Raw genomic sequence first — 21,659 nt, 5'->3', positions numbered from 1 at the left:
TCCGGTGCTAATACCTAGAATGGGAACGAGAGCTTCAAGCATACATTTGGAGATTGGCACCGAAAAGTCGACACTGTGCGGCGGAAACTGTTGGTACAACCGTATGTTCCACGAGGGTTATTCATCTACTCTGAAGACCATTAACGTGTTAGAAATCTACACCTTTAATCTACTTCGCGGAGTTATCTGACAGGAAAGGTGTGGCCGCCGCGGAGCAAGTAGTGTCTCAGTATGTTAAATATTAAAAAGAGCAGGGACTGAAAAAATACAGCTCCAAATTTAGAGTCAGAATATGTTTGTCCCCCCCATGAACCATGGACCTTGCCGTTGGTGGGGAGGCTTGCGTGCCTCAGCGATGCAGATGGCCGTACCGTAGGTACAACCACAATGGAGGGGTATCTGTTGAGAGGCCAGACAAACGTGTGGTTCCTGAAGAGGGGCAGCAGCCTTTTCAGTAGTTGCAAGGGCAACAGTCTGGATGATTGACTGATCTGGCCTTGTAACAATAACCAAAACGGCATTGCTGTGCTGGTACTGCGAACGGCTGAAAGCAAGGGGAAACTACGGCCGTAATTTTTCCCCTGGGCATGCAGCTTTACTGTATGATTAAATGATGATGGCGTCCTCTTGGGTAAAATATTCCGGAGGTAAAATAGTCCCCCATTCCGATCTCCGGGCGGGGACTACTCAAGAGGATGTCGTTATCAGAAGAAAGAAAACTGACGTCCTACGGATCGGAGCGTGGAATGTCAGATCCCTTAATCGGGCAGGTAGGTTAGAAAATTTAAAAAGGGAAATGGATAGGTTAAAGTTAGATATAGTGGGAATTAGTGAAGTTCGGTGGCAGGAGGAACAAGACTTCTGGTCAGGTGACTACAGGGTTATAAACACAAAGTGAAATAGGGGTAATGCAGGAGTAGGTTTAACAATGAATAGGAAAATAGGAATGCTGGTAAGCTACTACAAACAGCATAGTGAACGCATTATCGTGGCCAAGATAGACACGAAGCCCACACCTACTACAGTAGTACAAGTTTATATGCCAACTAGCTCTGCAGATGACGAAGAAATTGAAGAAATGTAATAGTCATGGGTGACTGGAATTCGAGTGTAGGAAAAGGGAGAGAAGGAAACGTAGTAGGTGAATATGGATTGGGGCTAAGAAATGAAAGAGGAAGCCGCCTGGTAGAATTTTGCACAGAGCACAACTTAATTATAGCTAACACTTGGTTTAAGAATCATGATAGAAGGTTGTATACATGGAAGCACCCTGGAGGTACTAAAAGGTATCAGATAGATTATATAATGGTAAGACAGAGATTTAGGAACCAGGTTTTAAATTGTAAGACATTTCCAGGGGCAGATGTGGACTCTGACCACAATCTATTGGTTATGACCTGTAGATTAAAACTGAAGAAACTGCAAAAAGGTGGGAATTTAAGGAGATGGGACCTGGATAAACTGAAAGAACCAGAGGTTGTACAGAGTTTTAGGGAGAGCATAAGGGAACAATTGACAGGAATGGGGGAAAGAAATACAGTAGAAGAAGAATGGGTAGCTTTGAGGGATGAAGTAATGAAGGCAGCAGAGGATCAAGTAGGTAAAAAGACCAGGGCTCTTAGAAATCCTTGGGTAACAGAAGAAATATTGAATTTAATCGATGAAAGGAGAAAATATAAAAATGCAGTTAATGAAGCAGGAAAAAAGGAATACAAACGTCTCAAAAATGAGATCGACAGGAAGTGCAAAATGGCTAAGCAGGGATGGCTAGAGGACAAATGTAAGGATGTAGAGGCTTATCTCACGAGGGGTAAGATAGATACTGCCTACAGGAAAATTAAAGAGACCTTTGGAGATAAGAGAATTACTTGCATGAACATCAAGAGCTCAGATGGAAACCCAGTTCTAAGCAAAGAAGGGAAAGCAGAAAGGTGGAAGGAGTATATAGAGGATCTATACAAGGGCGATGTACTTGAGGACAATATTATGGAAATGGAAGAGGACGTAGATGAAGATGAAATGGGAGATACGATACTGTGTGAAGAGTTTGACAGAGCACTGAAAGACCTGAGTCGAAACAAGGCCCCCGGAGTAGACAACATTCCATTGGAACTACTGACGGCCTTGGGAGAGCCAGTCCTGACAAAACTCTACCATCTGGTGAGCAAGATGTATGAAACAGGCGAAATACCCTCAGACTTCAAGAAGAATATAATAATTCCAATCCCAAAGAAAGCAGGTGTTGACAGATGTGAAAATTACCGAACAATCAGTTTAATAAGCCACAGCTGCAAAATACTAACACGAATTCTTTACAGACGAATGGAAAAACTAGTAGAAGCCGACCTCGGGGAAGATCAGTTTGGATTCCGTAGAAATACTGGAACACGTCAGGCAATACTGACCTTACGACTTAACTTAGGAGAAAGATTAAGGAAAGGCAAACCTACGTTTCTAGCATTTGTAGACTTAGAGAAAGCTTTTGACAATGTTGACTGGAATACTCTGTTTCAAATTCTAAAGGTGGCAGGGGTAAAATACAGGGAGCGAAAGGCTATTTACAATTTGTACAGAAACCAGATGGCAGTTATAAGAGTCGAGGGACATGAAAGGGAAGCAGTGGTTGGGAAGGGAGTGAGACAGGGCTGTAGCCTCTCCCCGATGTTATTCAATCTGTATATTGAGCAAGCAGTAAAGGAAAGAAAAGAAAAATTTGGAGTAGGTATTAAAATCCATGGAGAAGAAATAAAAACCTTGAGGTTTGCCGATGACATTGTAATTCTGTCAGAGACAACAAAGGACCTGGAAGAGCAGTTGAACGGAATGGACAGTGTCTTGAAAGGAGGATATAAGATGAACATCAACAAAAGCAAAACGAGGATAATGGAATGTAGTCGAATTAAGTCGGGTGATGCTGAGGGAATTAGATTAGGAAATGAGACACTTAAAGTAGTAAAGGAGTTTTGCTATTTGGGGAGCAAAATAACTGATGATGGTCGAAGTAGAGAGGATATAAAATGTAGACTGGCAATGGCAAGGAAAGCGTTTCTGAAGAAGAGAAATTTGTTAACATCGAGTATAGATTTCAGTGTCAGGAAGTCATTTCTGAAAGTATTTGTATGGAGTGTAGCCATGTATGGAAGTGAAACATGGACGGTAAATAGTTTGGACAAGAAGAGAATAGAAGCTTTCGAAATGTGGTGCTACATAAGAATGCTGAAGATTAGATGGGTAGATCACATAACTAATGAGGAGGTACTGAATAGGATTGGGGAGAAGAGAAGTTTGTGGCACAACTTGACCAGAAGAAGGGATCGGTTGGTAGGACATGTTCTGAGGCATCAAGGGATCACCAATTTAGTATTGGAGGGCAGCGTGGAGGGTAAAAATCGTAGGGGGAGACCAAGAGATGAATACACTAAGCAGATTCAGAAGGATGTAGGTTGCAGTAGGTACTGGGAGATGAAGAAACTTGCACAGGATAGAGTAGCATGGAGAGCTGCATCAAACCAGTCTCAGGACTGAAGACCACAACAACAACAACAATATGTTTGTAGGAGAGGAAGGATGCCTCTATGGGCCTGAAATCGCAGATTAACCGTAAGTTTTCAAACAATGTTTTATTTTTAAAACAATTCTCATTTATTGTTCCGTCTCAGTGGCAAATTTTCTGATTAGATTCCATGTTTCGATCACTCAGGGTCGTCTTCAGAGCTAAGTAGTTTTTTTTTTTTTTTTTTACTCCAACCTCTAAACAAAACAGCATTTTTCAGAGTGCTAAGTGCTCCAGAGCGTCGACAAATTAACCGATCCATTAGATGTTTTCTCAAAACGAAAGATAATTATATTAAGGGGGCTTTAGCTTAAGCTTTGCTGTATTCGAATTTTAAAGTAAACTTAGAAAAACAGGCCAAGAAATTGCCATGTTTCTTAAGTGACTCCCACTTTTTCTGCGGTATTTTTCAAAACACCATCGTGATGCCCCCACAAATTCATTCTAATTTACTTATTTTTTATCTCGGGATTCAGAAGTACTCTCCGCGCAAACCGAGACGGGCCACGAGGCGCATAATTTGACTAAGTCTGCATCTGACATTTTAAATTTGTTCTGAGACAAAAAGGCGTTTTTCATACGCTATTGTATATATAATAAAGTCGTAAAACCCCCTTTTAATAAAAACAGTCCTTGTATGAAAACATTCTAAACTTCTGCCATTATTCGTGTCTCTTGACCAGAACATCTTCTAAGGGACTGTGTGTGGTATCTGGAGAGGAACTGTTAACGGTGTGTAACCGTAATGCGCATATGTAGAGCGTGGTGTCTAAATAAATATGACAACGAAATACAACCCAGGACACTGAAGTAAAAAGTCGTTCAGAATTTTTTGCTAATAGAAGCAAGTATGAAGTCCCATCCTTAATCAGTAGTGTATTATAAATCCCCGATGGGTATTTCTGGTATATTTTTTATTTTATTATTTTTTGACAGTGTTAGTAAATCACTCTAAAAGAATGATAGGATGCCGCTTTCAACAACGACACTGTTGATTGTTGGGTGTATTGTCGCATCTAGTGGCAAAGCGCGTACGTTGAAACCGAGACGTCTAACAAATCCCGGCCGGAACATGGAAATTATCAGTCTATCTTTAACTAGTCTTCATCTCTCTACGATTTTAAGAGTGGCTATGAACGATTCGACCTCTCTGGCGCAGAGTTAAAATTACAGCACGTTTTTAAATTCCGGTCTCCTGCTTCCATCTCATTACGACGTAACAAGGTATGAACCTGATCAGGTATACAAACACACTGCTAGATGCACCCGGTGTAATGTAAACTAATGCGAACTGATTGCTACACAGACAGGTCAAGAAACGATGCCTATTGGAATGGAACCGTCGCAGGTAAAGGCACGTCAGTGTTGTTGTGGATACTCATGAATGCACCTCTAGGTGAACAACCAGTCAATTCAGAATGAGATTTTCACTCTGCAGCGGAGTGTGCGCTGATATGAAACTTCCTGGCATATTAAAACTGTGTGCCGGACCGAGACTCGAACTCTGGACCTTTGCCTTGCGCGGGCAAGTGCTCTACCAACTGAGCTACCCAAGCACGACTCACGCCAAGTACTCACAGCCAGGAAGTTTCATATCAGCGCACACTCCGCTGCAGAGTGAAAATCTCGTTCTGGAAACATCCCCCAGGCTGTGGCTAAGCCATGTCTCCGCAGTATCCTTTCTTTCAGGAGTGCTAGTTCTGCAGGGTTCGCAGGAGAGCTTCTGTAAAGTTTAGAAGATAGGAGACGACATACTGGCAGAAGTAAAGCTATGAGGAGGGGGCGTGAGTCGTACTTTGGTAGCTCAGTTGGAACTTGTGCCGCGACAAGCGAGTGCTGGCTACTGACGCAGCGCATGCTGGCGTTACTCTTGCGGCGATTGCCGGAGTCTATCTCCCTGATGAGGTATTGCGCCCCGACGGCGTATTCTTTCCATCAACCAGAACGAACGCCGTTAACTGGCTAAAAAGCATGGCCGTTTACTATATATTTTACGATGCTCCCAAAGGCACTCTCGACTTTTGGTCCCTATTGATGACGACACATGCACTTTTCAGCCGCCACCCGAAGTACAGAACTCGTTTCGCAAATTATTTAGGTTCATTATTTGCGGATCCTCCTGCTCACTGGGGCGTTCCGGGTATGAGACGCTGAAAATGAAGAAGCATCCTGGAGCATATTGATCCTCTGCGGACGGAATAGGGGGGAACCCCTCCCAACAAACGAGAAGACGATTCGGACGCTCGGCTACGGCAGTTGTAGGATCTTTCTTTGTAATGAAACAAAAATAAATCTATAAATACAATACAAAATGAAAAAAAAGTTGGTAGAGCACTTGCCCGCGAAAGGCAAAGGTCCCGAGTTCGAGTCTCGGTCCGGCACACAGTTTTAATCTGCCAGGAAGTTTCAACCAGACAATTATACGACAGAGGCGCTTAGTTTTTAGATGTTTACACTTGTAGCATCAGAATAGCGATATAATAGAATATTCAAAACGAAATCCCTACTTTAACCGCAAGTCCATGGCTGTGATAGGCGATCGGAAATTTTTTGCGGGTACTTAATACCTTATTCAGCATTTTGGAGTGTGACGTATAGCTACCAATTTCCACAGCTCCACCTTGAATCACTCGATCGTAAGCTAGCAAAACCGTAAGGTTATATGTCTGAGTTGTTTTATTGTATTTGGAAATCAGGGAAATTCGTAGTTTCCGCAAGGTGAAGATGATCGCTAGCAACAGCCATTAGACTACAGGTGTTTCTTACAATGAGACAGTACTGACCAGCGAGGCGATGGCCGACCACAGCTGGTCGTCGGGGTAGAGGTAGAGGTCGAGCAGCGTCCAGACGCCTCGCCACGTGAACACGATCAGGTTGCCCACGACGAGCACGCTGAAGGCGCAGTCCAGAACCCACAGCACGCCGTGCTGCGACCTCTGCAACACGCCAACAGACCGCAGCCCGCTCAGCACCGCGGTCCGTCCGCTACGTACAGCTGCTGCGCGGCGTGTTTATAAGTCTAACACAACAGTGGGTTGGGCAGTGGTAAAGAGACGTACTGATGGGTAGCAGAGCAACGGGAATGTACTGAACATAGTGGGCAAAATAAGACTGCCCATACACTTCAAGAAAGACAACCCAATTTAATCACCCTCACTAGGCTCGAATTACGTCAGTTGCGTTGCCTAAGGTGCGTGAAATATTTTCCGGGATAATTTTGTAAGGTGCATTAGAGGGCATCGCTGCAGCGTACATTCGAATCCGAAGCGGGTATAAAGGCATCGTGTTATTACCAAATGCTTCCAAACAGTACCACCGTGCAGTTATTCTGTTCGTGGCTGCTGATGGTCAAACAACGGTAGGCATCCATCGGAGAATGAAGACTGTGTTTGGGGCGGCAGCATGCCGGTCAAGCGGCGCGGAGTGGCCGCGCGGTTAGAGACGTCATGTCACGGATTGCGCGGCCCCTCTCTCCGGAGGTTCAAGCTCTCACTAGGGCATGGGTGTGTATATATATATATATATATATATATATATATATATGTGTGTGTGTGTGTTGTTCTTAGCATATATATATATATATATATATATATATATATATATATATGTGTGTGTGTGTGTTGTTCTTAGCTTGAGTTAGTGTAATTAGTGTGTAAGTCTAGGGACCGATGACCTCAGCAGTTTGGTCCCTTAGAAATTCATACACATTTGACCATGTCGGTCAGAAACCACCCTTGTGGAATGGCGCACCAAGGTCCATGCTCGTCGTGACTGGACACGTGACGCCGGTCGATCTGTGAGGCCAGCCTCACCCACAGGAAGTGGGCGGTTGATGCACCCGCACTTTAGTCCTGATCTCTGCCCGTGCAATTACCACACCTTCGGTCCTTTAAAAAAACCTTGAAGGGTCGACGAATCCTCTCGCAAGACAATACGTGGCAGGTACTTACCGATTTCTTCAAGCAGCAGGACACTGTTATCTTCAACATGGTACGTGTGTGGGATGATTTTCTAGTATTGTATTTTTTATATGTATGTCCATATCTCCCCACATGTAACATTCACACTACTGGCCATTAAAATTGCTACACCACGAAGATGACGTGCTACAGACGCGAAATTTAACCGACAGGAAGAAGATGTTGTGATATGCAAATGATTAGCTTTTCAGAGCATTCACACAAGGTTGGTGTCGGTGGCGACACCTACAACGTGCTGGCATGAGGAAAGTTTCTAACCGATTTTTCATACACAAACAGCAGTTGACCGGCGTTGCCTGGTGAAACGTTGTTGTGATGCCTCGTGTAAGGAGGAGAAATGCGTACCATCACGTTTCCGACTTTGATAAAGGTCGGATTGTAGCCTACCGCGATGGCGGTTTATCGTATCGCGACATTGCTGTTTGCGTTGGTCGAGATCCAATGACTGTTAGCAGAATATGGAATCGGTGGGTTCAGGAGGGTAATACGGAACGCCGTGCTGGATCCCAACGGCCTCGTATCACTAGCAGTCGAGATGCCAGGCATCTTATCCGCATGGCTGTAACGGACCGTGCAGCCACGTCTCGATCCCTGAGTCAACAAATGGGGACGTTTGCAAGACAAAAACCATCTGCACGAACAGTTCGACGACGTTTGCAGCAGCATGGACTATCAGCTTGGAGACCATGACTGCGGTTACCCTTGACGCTGCATCATAAACAGGAGCGCCTACGATGGTGTCCTGAACAAAGAACCTGGATGCACGAATGGCAAAACGTCATTTTTTTTCGGATGAATCCACAGCATCAGCATCATGATGGTCGCATCCGTGTTTGGCGACATCGCGGTGAACGCACATTGGAAGCGTGTATTCGTCATCGCCATACTGGCATATCACCCGGGGTGATGGTATGGGGTGCCATTGGTTACACGTCTCGGTCACCTCTTGTTCGCATTGACGGCACTTTGAACAGTGGAGTTACATTTCAGATGTGTTACTACCCGTGGATCTACCCTCCATTCGATCCTTGCGAAACCCTACATTTCAGCAGGATAATACTCGACCGCTTGTTGCAGGTCCTGTACGGGCCTTTATGGATACAGAAAATGTTCGCCTGCTGCCCTGGCCAGCACATTCTCCAGATCTCTCACCAATTGAAAACGTCTGGTCAATGGTGGCCGAGCAACTGGCTCGTCACAATACGCCAGTCACTACTCTTGATGAACTGTGGTATCTTGTTGAAGCTGCATAGGCTGCTGTACATGTACACGCCACCTAAGCTCTGTTTGACTCAATACCCAGGCGTATCAAGGCCGTTATTACGGCCAGAGATGGTTATTCTGGGTACAGATTTCTCAGGATCTATGCACCCAAACTGCGTGAAAATGTAATCACATGTCAGTTCTAGTACAATATATTTGTCCAATGAATACCCGTTTATCATCTGCATTTCTTCTTGGTGTAGCAATTTTAATGGCCAGTAGTATGAAGATATTTGTACATTTGTATATTTCAGAATTTTTTAAATTCATTACTGTTTTAGAGACAAAAAATGGTTGCCATGGCTTTTGCAATGAACCTCGTATTGTGCCCATTCTTTATTACTGAAACAGGCAAAGTTAGTTTGCGATACAAACGGCAGTGTTTGCGTCGTTTTTTCAGTGTAAAATATTGAATGAAACGAGGAAGTTGTTTTCAGAAATTGATATATTAGTTTCAAGTAGTGAACCAAGTTATAGAACGAGTCTGTGAGTGAAAGTTACCACATTGTACCGGTGCAGTAAATTTTGAGAAGGGTTTTGAGTCAGCTTCAACCGAATCTGTCCTAAGAAGCCTACAGAAAGTAGGCACCATTCAAGCTATGTTAGGGTTAATATCTTCCCATTAGAGAGAAACCAATAGAAGAGATTGTGAGTGATGTTTTATAAAGAATTATTAAGTGGTTCTCAGAAAATGGACTATCCCTTAAGTCTGAAAAAACGCACTATATTCATTTCTGTACAGTAATTAGTCATACTAGCAATTAATATAACACATGAGCAGCAGTAAGTAAACAGGGAAGAATGCTACAAGTTTTTGGGAGTACATATTGATGAAAACTTGAACTGGAAGAGCATACTACTGAGCTTCTCAAACAATTAAGTTCCCCTACCTTCGCTCTTGGTTTAATTGCTAAACTTGGAAACATGTGAATGAACCTCTTGACGTATTTTTCGTATTTATAATGCCTCAAGACAACCTATATAAGTGTAGTTGTACAATAGAACTAAAAAACTGTTCATTATTATTGTTAACACTTATACAAATATACGTGTTAATATTTAACACTAATACACATATACGTAATGGTTAGCACACTGCACTCGCATTCAGGAGGACGACGGTTCAACCCCGTTTCCGGCCATCCTGATTTAGGTTTCCCGGGATGGTTCCTTTGAAAGGGCACGGCCGACTTCCTTCCCCGTCCTTCCCTAATGCGATCAGACCGATGACCTCGCTGTTTGGTCTCTTCCCCCAAACAACCCAATCCAACCCAACACATATGTGTATCCAGTACCTTACTATTTCCAAATATGTTCGTAAATGGATCTATGGAACACTTAACTAGCTAATTGCATCGATGGTACAGAAGGACAGAGCGAAATTCAGAATTTAAAGTGGATTCATAAAACTTATAAAATGACGTTCCAAGTCACCAAAACTATTTCCGTAGGTCGTTGAGGACATTTTTAGATCTCTAATTTAGAAGTCGACGGCAGTGTTTATTTTGAAGAAAGAGTAAGTCTTTTTCTTCTCGCGATTAATTATAAAAGTATGTACTAGTTTAACTTTGAGTTGTTCACGTGATTCAAGTATTTCTTTAATTTGTCTGAGTATGATTCTGATCTCTCTTTTTATACACTATAGCAGTGCTTCATATGCAAAAATCAGTATTGTTTCAATTTCTCATGGATTCTAAACTGGGAAACGGTTTCACAACCTATCTGTTTTGCTATTTTTCGAAAATATTCTTTCATTATTCAGAGCTTTATAGAATTTCAGCTCTATGTTTCTGCTGTGGCACAATATAAGTTGTAAGTGGAAATGGTCACTTAACTGGTTTTGGTTTGTTAAGAGATTTTGCAATTACATTTTTGAAGTTCTCAGTTTCTACATCATTTGGCAGCTCATAGTTTCAGTTTCTTTGTCCTCTTTTTACTAGCATGCAGATATAAATGTCGAAAAAGTTTAATGACGCTGTTGTTTAACATTCAAATTCAATTAAAAGACTGTATTTGAAAAGCAAAATTAATTCGGCAGATGCTAGAGGGCAAAAGATTATGTTCCACGCATAAAACTGTAATCAGCACGCATCGGTTAAATTACTATTACTAGAACATAAATAGAATATTTAATCCCTCTTAACTACGTAAATATTACAAACTCATAAAATGTAAGTGCATTTTCAGAATTGGCACAAAAATTACATTAATACGAGACCCATTACGCTTTAGTTCTCAGTGATTTTAAATTTCGTAAAAGATTTATTTATTTTATTTCAACAAAATTGCAGTCTGGTGTGAGGATATAACAGTGGACACAAGTATGGTTGCTACCACAATAATCTACATTGAAACAAATTTAACATGCAACGGAAATTCACTCTTTACATTTTTATACTCCGTTTTGTGAAATCACATTTTTCAGATAGGGGAAGGAGGTGGGGGGAGGGGGGGGGTAGCGGTTGTCTGAACGTCCTTGATAGTGAGCTGATGTTTTGGTAAGTCGAATAAAACCGCAAGACTTTTAATTTTTGTGAAGTCCAACAAAATGTAGGATCGAAACAGCGATAAATATGTCTGATGCCAGTCATGCGTGACATGGGACTTTTTTTTTTTTATATATATATAGTCATCACGCTTCCGACTGGTTTGATGGGCCCCGCCACGAATACGTCTTCTGTGGCAATCTCTTCATCTTGCACTTGCAACCTATGTGAAATTACTCCGTGATGTCTTATGTGTTCTACCATCTTCTTCCTTCTTCTTTTCAGTGTTTTACATATATTCGTTTCCTCGCCGATTCTCCGGAGGATCTCCTCGTTCCTTATCTAACCAGTCCACGTAAATTTCAGCAGTCGTCATCTACATCTACATCATACTCCGCAAGCCACGTAATAGTGTGTGGCGGGGGGTACTTTCGGTACAACTATCTGATCCCTCCAACCCTGTTCCACTCGTGAATAGTGCGTGGGAAGAACGATTGTCAGTAGGCCTCTGTATTGGCCTAATTTCTCGAGTTTTCTCCGCGTAGTCAATACGCGAGATGTATGTGGAGGGAAGCAATATGTTGTCCAACTCCTGATAAGTGATGCCCCGAATTTTCAATAGTAAATCGCTCTGTGATGTACAACGCCTCTCTTGTTGCGTCTGTCAGTGGAGTTTGTTTTGCATCTCCTTAACGTTCTCCCGCCAGCTAAACGATCCCGTGACGAAACGCGCCGCTCTTCGTTGGATCTTCTCAACCTCCTGTATCAGTCCTACCTGATAGGGATCCCATATAGATGAACAATACTCATGAATCGGGCGGATAAGCGCCTTATAAACCACTTCTTTCGTGGATCAGTTACATTTCCTTAAGATTCGTCGGATGAATCTGAGTCTGATGTCTGCTTTCCCGACTAATTGTTTTATGTCGTCATGCCACTTAAGGTCGCTCTGGATAGTTACGCCTAGATATTTTACCGCAGACGTTGTCTCCAGCTGTTTGTCATTTATAGTGTAGCTGTACAATAGTGGCTTTCCTTTCCTATATATGCGCAATATGTTACATTTATTTACGTACAGAGTCAACTGCGAGAGCCTGCACCAATCATCAACACTCTGCAGGTCGTTTTGCAAAATCTTACTATCTTCTGGCATTGCTACTTTAGTACAGACAACTGCACCATCTGCGAATAGCCTTCAAGAGCATCTGACACTTTATACTAGATAATTTATATACACTCCTGGAAATTGAAATAAGAACACCGTGAATTCATTGTCCCAGGAAGGGGAAACTTTATTGACACATTCCTGGGGTCAGATACATCACATGGTCACGCTGACAGAACCACAGGCACATAGACACAGGCAACAGAGCATGCACAATGTCGGCACTAGTACAGTGTATATCCACCTTTCGCAGCAATGCAGGCTGCTATTCTCCCATGGAGACGATCGTAGAGATGCTGGATGTAGTCCTGTGGAACGGCTTGCCATGCCATTTCCACCTGGCGCCTCAGTTGGACCAGCGTTCGTGCTGGACGTGCAGACCGCGTGAGACGACGCTTCATCCAGTCCCAAACATGCTCAATGGGGGACAGAGCCGGAGATCTTGGTGGCCAGGGTAGTTGACTTACACCTTCTAGAGCACGTTGGGTGGCACGGGATACATGCGGACGTGCATTGTCCTGTTGGAACAGCAAGTTCCCTTGCCGGTCTAGGAATGGTAGAACGATGGGTTCGATGACGGTTTGGATGTACCGTGCACTATTCAGTGTCCCCTCGACGATCACCAGTGGTGTACGGCCAGTGTAGGAGATCGCTCCCCACACCATGATGCCGGGTGTTGGCCCTGTGTGCCTCGGTCGTATGCAGTCCTGATTGTGGCGCTCACCTGCACGGCGCCAAACACGCATACGACCATCATTGGCACCAAGGCAGAAGCGACTCTCATCGCTGAAGACGACACGTCTCCATTCGTCCCTCCATTCACGCCTGTCGCGACACCACTGGAGGCGGGCTACACGATGTTGGGGCGTGAGCGGAAGACGGCCAAACGGTGTGCGGGACCGTAGCCCAGCTTCATGGAGACGGTTGCGAATGGTCCTCGCCGATACCCCAGGAGCAACAGTGTCCCTAATTTGCTGGGAAGTGACGGTGCGGTCCCCTACGGCACTGCGTAGGATCCTACGGTCTTGGCGTGCATCCGTGCGTCGCTGCGGTCCGGTCCCAGGTCGACGGGCACGTGCACCTTCCGCCGACCACTGGCGACAACATCGATGTACTGTGGAGACCTCACGCCCCACGTGTTGAGCAATTCGGCGGTACGTCCACCCGGCCTCCCGCATGCCCACTATACGCCCTCGCTCAAAGTCCATCAACTGCACATACGGTTCACGTCCACGCTGTCGCGGCATGCTACCAGTGTTAAAGACTGCGATGGAGCTCCGTATGCCACGGCAAACTGGCTGACACTGACGGCGGCGGTGCACAAATGCTGCGCAGCTAGCGCCATTCGACGGCCAACACCGCGGTTCCTGGTGTGTCCGCTGTGCCGTGCGTGTGATCATTGCTTGTACAGCCCTCACGCAGTGTCCGGAGCAAGTATGGTGGGTCTGACACACCGGTGTCAATGTGTTCTTTTTTCCATTTCCAGGAGTGTATATTGTAAACAGCAACGCGCCGCTGCTACGGTCACAGGTTCGAATCCTGCCACGGGCATGGATTGTGTAACGTCCTTAGGTTAGTCAGGTTTAAGTAGTTCTAAGTTGTACGGGACTGATGACCTCAGATTTTAAGTCCCATAGTCCTCAGAGCCATTTGAACCATAAACAGCAACGGTCCTACTACACTTCTCTGTGGTACTCCGAATATTACCTTTACATCTGTCGACTTTGTTCCCTTAAGAGCGACGTGTTGAGTTCTGTCCGCAAGAAAGTCTTGAATCTAGTTGCAAGTCTGCTCTGATACTCCTCAAGCTCGTATTTTTTTTCCATTAAACGGCAATGCGGGACAGTGTCAAATGCCTTACTGAAATCAAGGAACACGGCGTCTACCTGAGCGCCGTTGTGCACTGCACTGTGGATCCCATGGAGGAACTGAGTGAGCTGAGTTTCACAGGATCTCTGTTTGTGGAATCCATGTTAATTTTTACAGAGACGTTCATTTTCCAAAAACGTCACAATTCTTCAGCATAAAACAAGTTCCATAATTCTACAACATATTGACTTCAAAGATATAAAAATTACGTGGATCTGTCTTACGGCCTTTCTTAAAAACTGGAATGACCTGCATTTTTTTCCAGTCATTAGGTACTTTTCGTTGCTCAAGCGATCTACGATAAATTACTGCTGGAAGGGGAGTAAGTTCTTTCGCTCAATATTTATAGAATCTTATAGGTATCTCATCTGGTCCTGACGTCTTTCCACTACTAAGCGATTATAGCTGCTTTTCAGATCCGCGATCGGTTATCTCGATATCTGCCATTTTGACGTTCGTACGACGGTCGAAAGGATGGATAGTGTTACAGTCTTCAGGGGTGAAATAACTTCGGAAGACTGAATTCAATATTTCCCCCTTCTTTCTGTTATCTTCCGTTTCGGTGCCGGTGTTGTCGCTGAGAGAATGAATAGACGATTTACTGATTTCACATACTACCAAAATCTCTTACGGGTTTTACTCAGGTCGGCTGACAAAGTCTTCCTTTCAGAATCATTCAACTCTTCTTTCATTGCTGTCCTTAAGCTGATTTTCGCTTCGTTCAGCTTTTGTTTGTCAGCTAGGTTTGTACTTCTAAATTGAAGTGCTCTTTGTTTACGTAGCGCTTTCCTAACAGGGCTATTAAACCATGGCGGAGCTTTCCCATCCCTTAAAACCTTACTCGGAATATACTTGTCTAGGGCGTATTGAACGATGCCTTTGAATTTTCTCCATTTGTTGTCCACATCTTCGTCCTCATCACCGAATATTTGATGCTGACTGCTGAGATATTCTGAAAATTGTACCTAGTCACCGTTGCTGAGCTTAACATTCCTTGTAGGACCCGTCGTCAGAAATGCCTTATGATCACTGATACCTTCCTCTACGTCAGTTTATTAGATACGTTCAGGTCTGTTTGTTGCCAGGAGGTGTAAGACGTTACTCTCACGAGTTGGTTCTCGAACTATCTGCTCAGGATAATTTTCGGATAAGACATACAGAACAATGCTACACAAAAACGGCTCTGAGCGCTATCGGACTTAATACCTGAGATCATCAGTCCCCTAGACTTAGAACTACTTAAATCTAACTAACTTAAGGACATCACACACATCCATACCCGAGGCAGGATTCGATCCTGCGACCGTAGCAGCAGCGCGGTTCCGGACTGAAGCGCCTAGAACTGCTCGGCCACAACGGCCGGCAATGCCACACGAATACCTGTCTCTGTCACCAGTTTTGATGACGTAACACTACCAGTCTATAACTGATAAGTTGAAGTCACCCCCTACTATAACGGCATGATCAGGAATATTACTAATGATATTCTACAAGTTCTGTCTCAAGCGCTCTACAACTACAGATCCTGACCCAGGTGGTCTATAAAAGCATCCGATCTCCGTTTTTGACCGTTCTTTGATACTCCATTTCACCCAGATTAATTCACATTCGGAATCCGTGATAATCTATATTTTATCGAAATTGTTACTGCAACAAACAATTATCCTTACAATAAACATTCCAATCTGAACTCAGGATGTCGTTGTCACTGACGTCTGGTTTCAACCAGCTTGACCGCTACGGTCGCAAGTTCGAATCCTGCCTCGGGCATGGATGTGTGTGATGTCCTTAGGTTAGTTAGGTTTAAGTAGTTCTAAGTTCTAGGGGACTGATGACTTCAGATGTTAAGTCCCATAGTGCTCAGAGCCATTTGAACCATTTCAACCAGCTTTCTGTTCCCAATACTATCTGCGCATTATAACCTTCAGTAAGCGATACCAATTCTGGGACCTTTCCTTGGATGCTCCTGCAGTTTACTAAAATAATATTACATAATCTTTTCTATCTCTGATCTATGAGGACCAGGATTATCTGCAGTCACTGTGGTTGATTTAACAGGCAAATCACCTTCATCCCAAGGGAGGGGTCCTCTAAGCTAAAAAAGCACCATGTGCACGCTACATGTACTCCGCTACCCTAGTAGCCGCCTTACGCGTATAGTGCACGTCTGACCTGTTAAGGGGAACCCTACAATTTTCCACCCGATCGCTTAGGTCGAGAAATTCGCATCCGATATCGTCGCAGAGTCGCCTGAGCTTGTGGTTTCTTCCACTCTGCTCCAAACCAGAGGACCGCCATCAATCTGAATTCGATGGCACAAATAGATAGCTTAGCCTGCACTCCGCGTGCGTTACTAGTTGCCTTCACCAAATCAGCCAGCCGCCGAAAGCAGCCGAGGATGGCCTCACAACCCAAGCGGCAGGCGTCATTCGTGACGACATATGCCACCACATGCAGCCAGTTGCACCCAATGCGCTCGATAGCCGTCGGCAGGACCTCCTCCACATCACGGATGAGATCTGCCGGCAAACATACCGAATACACACTGGAATTCTTTACCGCCTTGCCTTCTACCTCCATGAGGGCGTGCATCACCCGCCTAACATTGGAGCTCCCAATGACAAGCATACCCATCCTCCGTACTGCTCCGGACTGGGCAGGAAAACCGACCGCTGGCCCAACAGGAGAGGCATCCCGTACTGGCTCAGAGTTATCATCAACACTGGATAGCACCTCGTGCCTGTTGCTAAGACGTAGCGAGCCAGCCGCACGGCCTGCTCCCTCTTTCAGTTTCCAGATTTTATAGCTTCCTATCACGTTCAAGCTTCTGACATTCCACGCCGTGACTAGTAGAACGTTATCCTTTCGTTGGTTATTCAATCTTTTTCTCATGGTCACCTTATCCTTGGCAGTTCCCTCCCGGAGAGCCGAATGGGGCACTAATCAATAATCTTTTGCCAATGCAGAGATCATCATGACACTATTTGAGTTACAGACCTGGATTCACATTATGTTTCTTTAATGCAGTGGTTTCCATTGGCTTCTGAATCCTCATGCCGTTGATCATTGCTGATTCTTCCACCCTTATACGTCTAGAGATATGACTTTCATAGTTACAGGATACGTACATTAGTATGTTCTGCAAAATGATTAGCGTTTGAACCATGACGGCCGGAGGGTTCAAGATCAACATCGATATCTCGGCGTAACAGTACCTACCGATAAAATATGCTGCGATTCTCGTTGACGCTATAAACCGAAGGTAATGGATCCGTGTGACTTGAGCAGATGTGCAGGATGCCTCGCAGACGTATGCGCGAACCATACCGTCAAATTAATGAGTTTGAAAGAGGGCGCATTATTGACATGAGAGGATGTGATGCTTCCATCCGGGAAATTGCTTCTCGTGTGGGACTAAATGTTGTGGCAGAAGATCGACATCTCATACGAATGACATTGCAGGGCAAATCTTCGCCCTTCGCGGCTCTACAGCAACAGTGGAACACATCGTACACTGACAGGGGCGGCAGTCGTGTTTACTACGGCACGGGTTACGTACGCTTCGTCCACTTCTCTGCCTACCTTTGATGAGTGAGCAGGAACATGCTAGACGGCAAGGATGTATGGAACGACGTCACTGAGGACAAGATGGCATCAGATAGTGTTTTCGGACGAATCTAGGTTCTGTTTGTTTGAAAATGATGGCCGCATTTTGGTTCAACGTTGACAGGTGGAGCGGCAGTACAGTGACTACATTCGCACAAGACATACAGCACCAACTAAAGACCTCATGGTGTGGGGTGCTATTGAGTACAACTATAAATCACAGTTAGTGCGTGTCCAGGGCACTGTGACCAATGTGTCCTAAGTGAGTGACATCCCGCGTCCCTTTTTGCACAACACCTCAGACACCATATTTCAGCAAGACAATGCATAATCATATGTTGCTGCACGAACACATGCCTTCTTGGTGTCACAGGATGTCAGCCTTTTCCTCTGGCCCACCAGATCACCAGACTCGTCGCCGATCTAAAATGTGTGGGATATGGTGAAACGGCGGGTACAGCGCTGTGACTCGTTGGCAAGCACCACAGATGGACTTTGGAACCAAGTGAGTGCAGCATGGAAAGCTACCCAACAGGACGCCATTCGCGCTGTATCCTCACGTTAAGAACTATGTTTGATACCAGTAAACTTTTGGGAAGGAATGCCCTTTTTTACCATTGCTAGTGGGCTTTTCATGTCCTCTTTGTTACATCCATCATAGATTATTTTGCTTCCAAGGTTGCGGAATTCCTTAATTTGATGATTTCCAAATTTGATGTTACGTTTGACGCTACTGTCATTTCTACTACTTCTCATAAGTTCCGTCTTTCTTCGTTCTACTTGCAGTCCATATTCTGCACTCATTAGGCCGTTCATTTCATTCAGCAGTGTCTGTAATTCTTCTTAACCACCACGGAGGATAGCAATATCATCAACGAATCTTATATCTTTTCACCCTGATTTTAATCCCACGCTTGAAATTTTCTTTTATTTCTATCGTTGCTTCTTCGACGTAGAGATAGAACAGTAGGGACGAGAGACTGCAGATCTTTCTTACACTCTGTTTAATCTGAACACTCTAGTCTTGGTCTTCCAGTCATGTTGTTCCCTCTTGGCTCTTGTACATATTGTGCATTAACTCTTTCCCTTTAGTGTACTCCTAGTGTCCTCAGGATTTCAAACATCTTGCACCGTCTGACATTGTCTAGGGCTTTTTAACGTCGAAAAATCCTAAGAACGTCTCCTGATTTTCTTCAGTTTTCCTAAAATTATCAGGCGCAACGTTAGGAGTCTCTCTCTGGTGACTTTACCTTTCCTAAAATGAAACTGACCATCATGTAAAGATCCTCAGTTTTCTTTTCCAGTATTCCGTGTATTAGTCTTGTCAGCAACTGGGACGCATGAGCTGTTAAGCTAATTCTGCCATAGTTCTTGCACTTATAATCTATTATTATCTTCGGAATTGGGTAGGTGGCATCTTTCAAATTGTCTGATGGTATGTTTCCAGTCTCATAGGTTCTAGACACCATCCCGAATAGTCTAATGGTTACTACTTCTGGCAATAAATTTTGGAGTTTCGGTAGAATATGATCTATCCTTTCCACCTTATTTGATCTTAAGTCGTCTAAAGCTCTTTTAAATTACGACTAATATTGGATCCCCTACCTCTTTCATATTGAGTCCATTTCTTCTTCTATCACGTCATCAGACGTCCTTCCGCTCATAGAGTCCTTCAATGTTCTCTTGTCACTTACTTGATGTCTCCTCTGCGTTTAATAATTGAATTACCATTGCACTCTTTATTTTGCCACACATATAGTATAACACGAACCAAGATCAGACCAAAGCAGAACAGTCACAGTTACAAATAATTACATTTATTCTCTACTCTAAATGTTTTCAGTTCAGAACCAATTTCATTTTGCTCCTATGACATTAAATTACAAATTTATAGTAACAAGAATGTATAGGGAAGGTAGCAGAAGTAAAATTGAAAAAAAAGTAAATATCTTTCTGTTTGACACTCTTTTTTTAATTAATGTAGCATTGTTAGTAACTGTGATCCGTGTTCTCGAGTGTTTGCGAATGTGGCTGAGTGAGTACACAGCGCTATGAGATTAGCGCGAGAATGTTTGGAGCACTGCTGTTTACCACAAACTGCAAGTGGGAGTGCTGACGCATCCACTACAGTGACATCAGGAACCTGACGCAGCTAAGTTGCATCCTTAACTTCAGCATCAACTACATTTGTGGGCTCGTTCAGCAACAGATGAGCGATCGTCACACAGTTGAAAGACCCAAGGCTTTTTAATGGACAAATGTCAAGGCAATATTCTAACCACCTGGCAGTCATACAAAACATCCATCGCGAGAGCTACGCGGGTTGCGAACCCGACAGCATTCAGGCGCCAGCCACAGATTCTAACTTAATAGCTAAGTCGACATATACGTCGTGTATGCCTTGTTACATTGTTTCTGTTTCCCATCTCCTCTACATCCCTCTTCCAAACCACTTCAATGTCTCTCTTGTATGTTAACACACAAACATACACGAGGTCAAATATATGAGCAAATGGCAAAGAACATAGAGATATGTAGAAAATAATAGAACTGGTAATTGTGATTAGGTCGATCAGTCAGATAGTGAAAATGATCAGCCCTACGAGTGTAAATGCTATCAAAGCTTTAAAACAGCTTATTTAACACCTACTGCTGGGACACAATCCCTTTAAACTTCCACTATGAAAGCACCTTAATTTATGTCACACTTTCCGAGATAAATTTCAAATGATTCGGAATCATTGCAAGGAGCGCACTACAAGAAGGATAAGTGCTAATTTCACAGTCTATGTGTATACCGGAGATCAACTATTCATACTTAGGCTCGACCAACTGCATTATGAATTTGAAAGTATAGGAGAGCGTTATGCCTTGGAATACTTTGCAAACTCTTATCCTTAGGCAGACCTGTAATAGAAGTTTAACATATTTTCTTATTCCATTTTGAACTGACGGTATCCACTTTATGTGTCTGCAATCTTTTTCTGAGATTACAAAAATTTCTTCGGAAAAGTAAGGTTTTTCCGAACGTGAAAAAAGCGATCCATGGTACAACGACATCATGTACCTAGGAACAAATATTCTGTTCACATTTAAATGTGTTGTAGTCCAGAGAATGTTGTCAATGTTGTATTTAACAGTCTCTGTGTAAACATTATTGCCCTCCTATGCATCGATTATAAAACTAAACTCAATCTGAACAAGTCTAGGAAGGCCCAATGGTACCGACCGACCGCCGTATCATCCTCAGACGATAGACGTCACTGGATGCGAATACGGAGGGGCATGTGATCAGTACACCGCTCTCGCGGCCGTTGTCAGCTTTCGTGATCAGAGCCGCTACTTCTCAGTCCTCGGCTGGCCTCACAAGGGCTGAGTGAATTCCGCTTGCTAACAACGCTCGGCAGAATCGGATGGTCACCCATCTAAGCGCTAGTCAGACCCGAGAGCGCTTAAGTGATTTGACGGGAAGCGGTGTAATCACTGTGGTAAGACCATCGGCTACTCATCAGATTAAGTAGAAATATTATCAAAAAACCAGGTACAAGTTAAAAAATTTTTGAATAGAAGCGGTTGTCAACTAACACAAATTTTATTTGCAACACAGAGAAATTTCTTAAGACATTAAAGAAACACGGCTCATTTGCAAATATGACGTGTCCCATGGTAGAAAATCTCCCTGTTTCAATGTGCAATATTGCGTACGACTGACGTAGTAAGGCTTAACTGTCCACACT

At 43.8% G+C, this 21,659-nt stretch overlaps 1 protein-coding gene across 1 annotated transcript in view; it reads right to left on the bottom strand.

The window, feature by feature from the left end:
* The window catches only part of LOC126092820 (uncharacterized), a gene marked incomplete at its 5' end in the record, with an annotated part of 410,598 nt that overhangs the window by 82,023 nt on the left and 306,916 nt on the right, over positions 1 to 21,659 (bottom strand). Inside the window, one exon of the mRNA XM_049908549.1 lies at positions 6,337 to 6,489. Within this exon, the coding sequence (XP_049764506.1) occupies positions 6,337 to 6,489 (153 nt within the window). The remainder of the gene's footprint in view (positions 1 to 6,336; positions 6,490 to 21,659) is intronic.

This window comes from Schistocerca cancellata, chromosome 7 (genome assembly GCF_023864275.1).
Source record: "Schistocerca cancellata isolate TAMUIC-IGC-003103 chromosome 7, iqSchCanc2.1, whole genome shotgun sequence".
Taxonomy (NCBI): Eukaryota; Metazoa; Arthropoda; class Insecta; order Orthoptera; family Acrididae; genus Schistocerca; species Schistocerca cancellata.
Note: the sequence above shows the minus strand (reverse complement) of the source record. Positions and strands in the feature narration are given on the sequence as shown.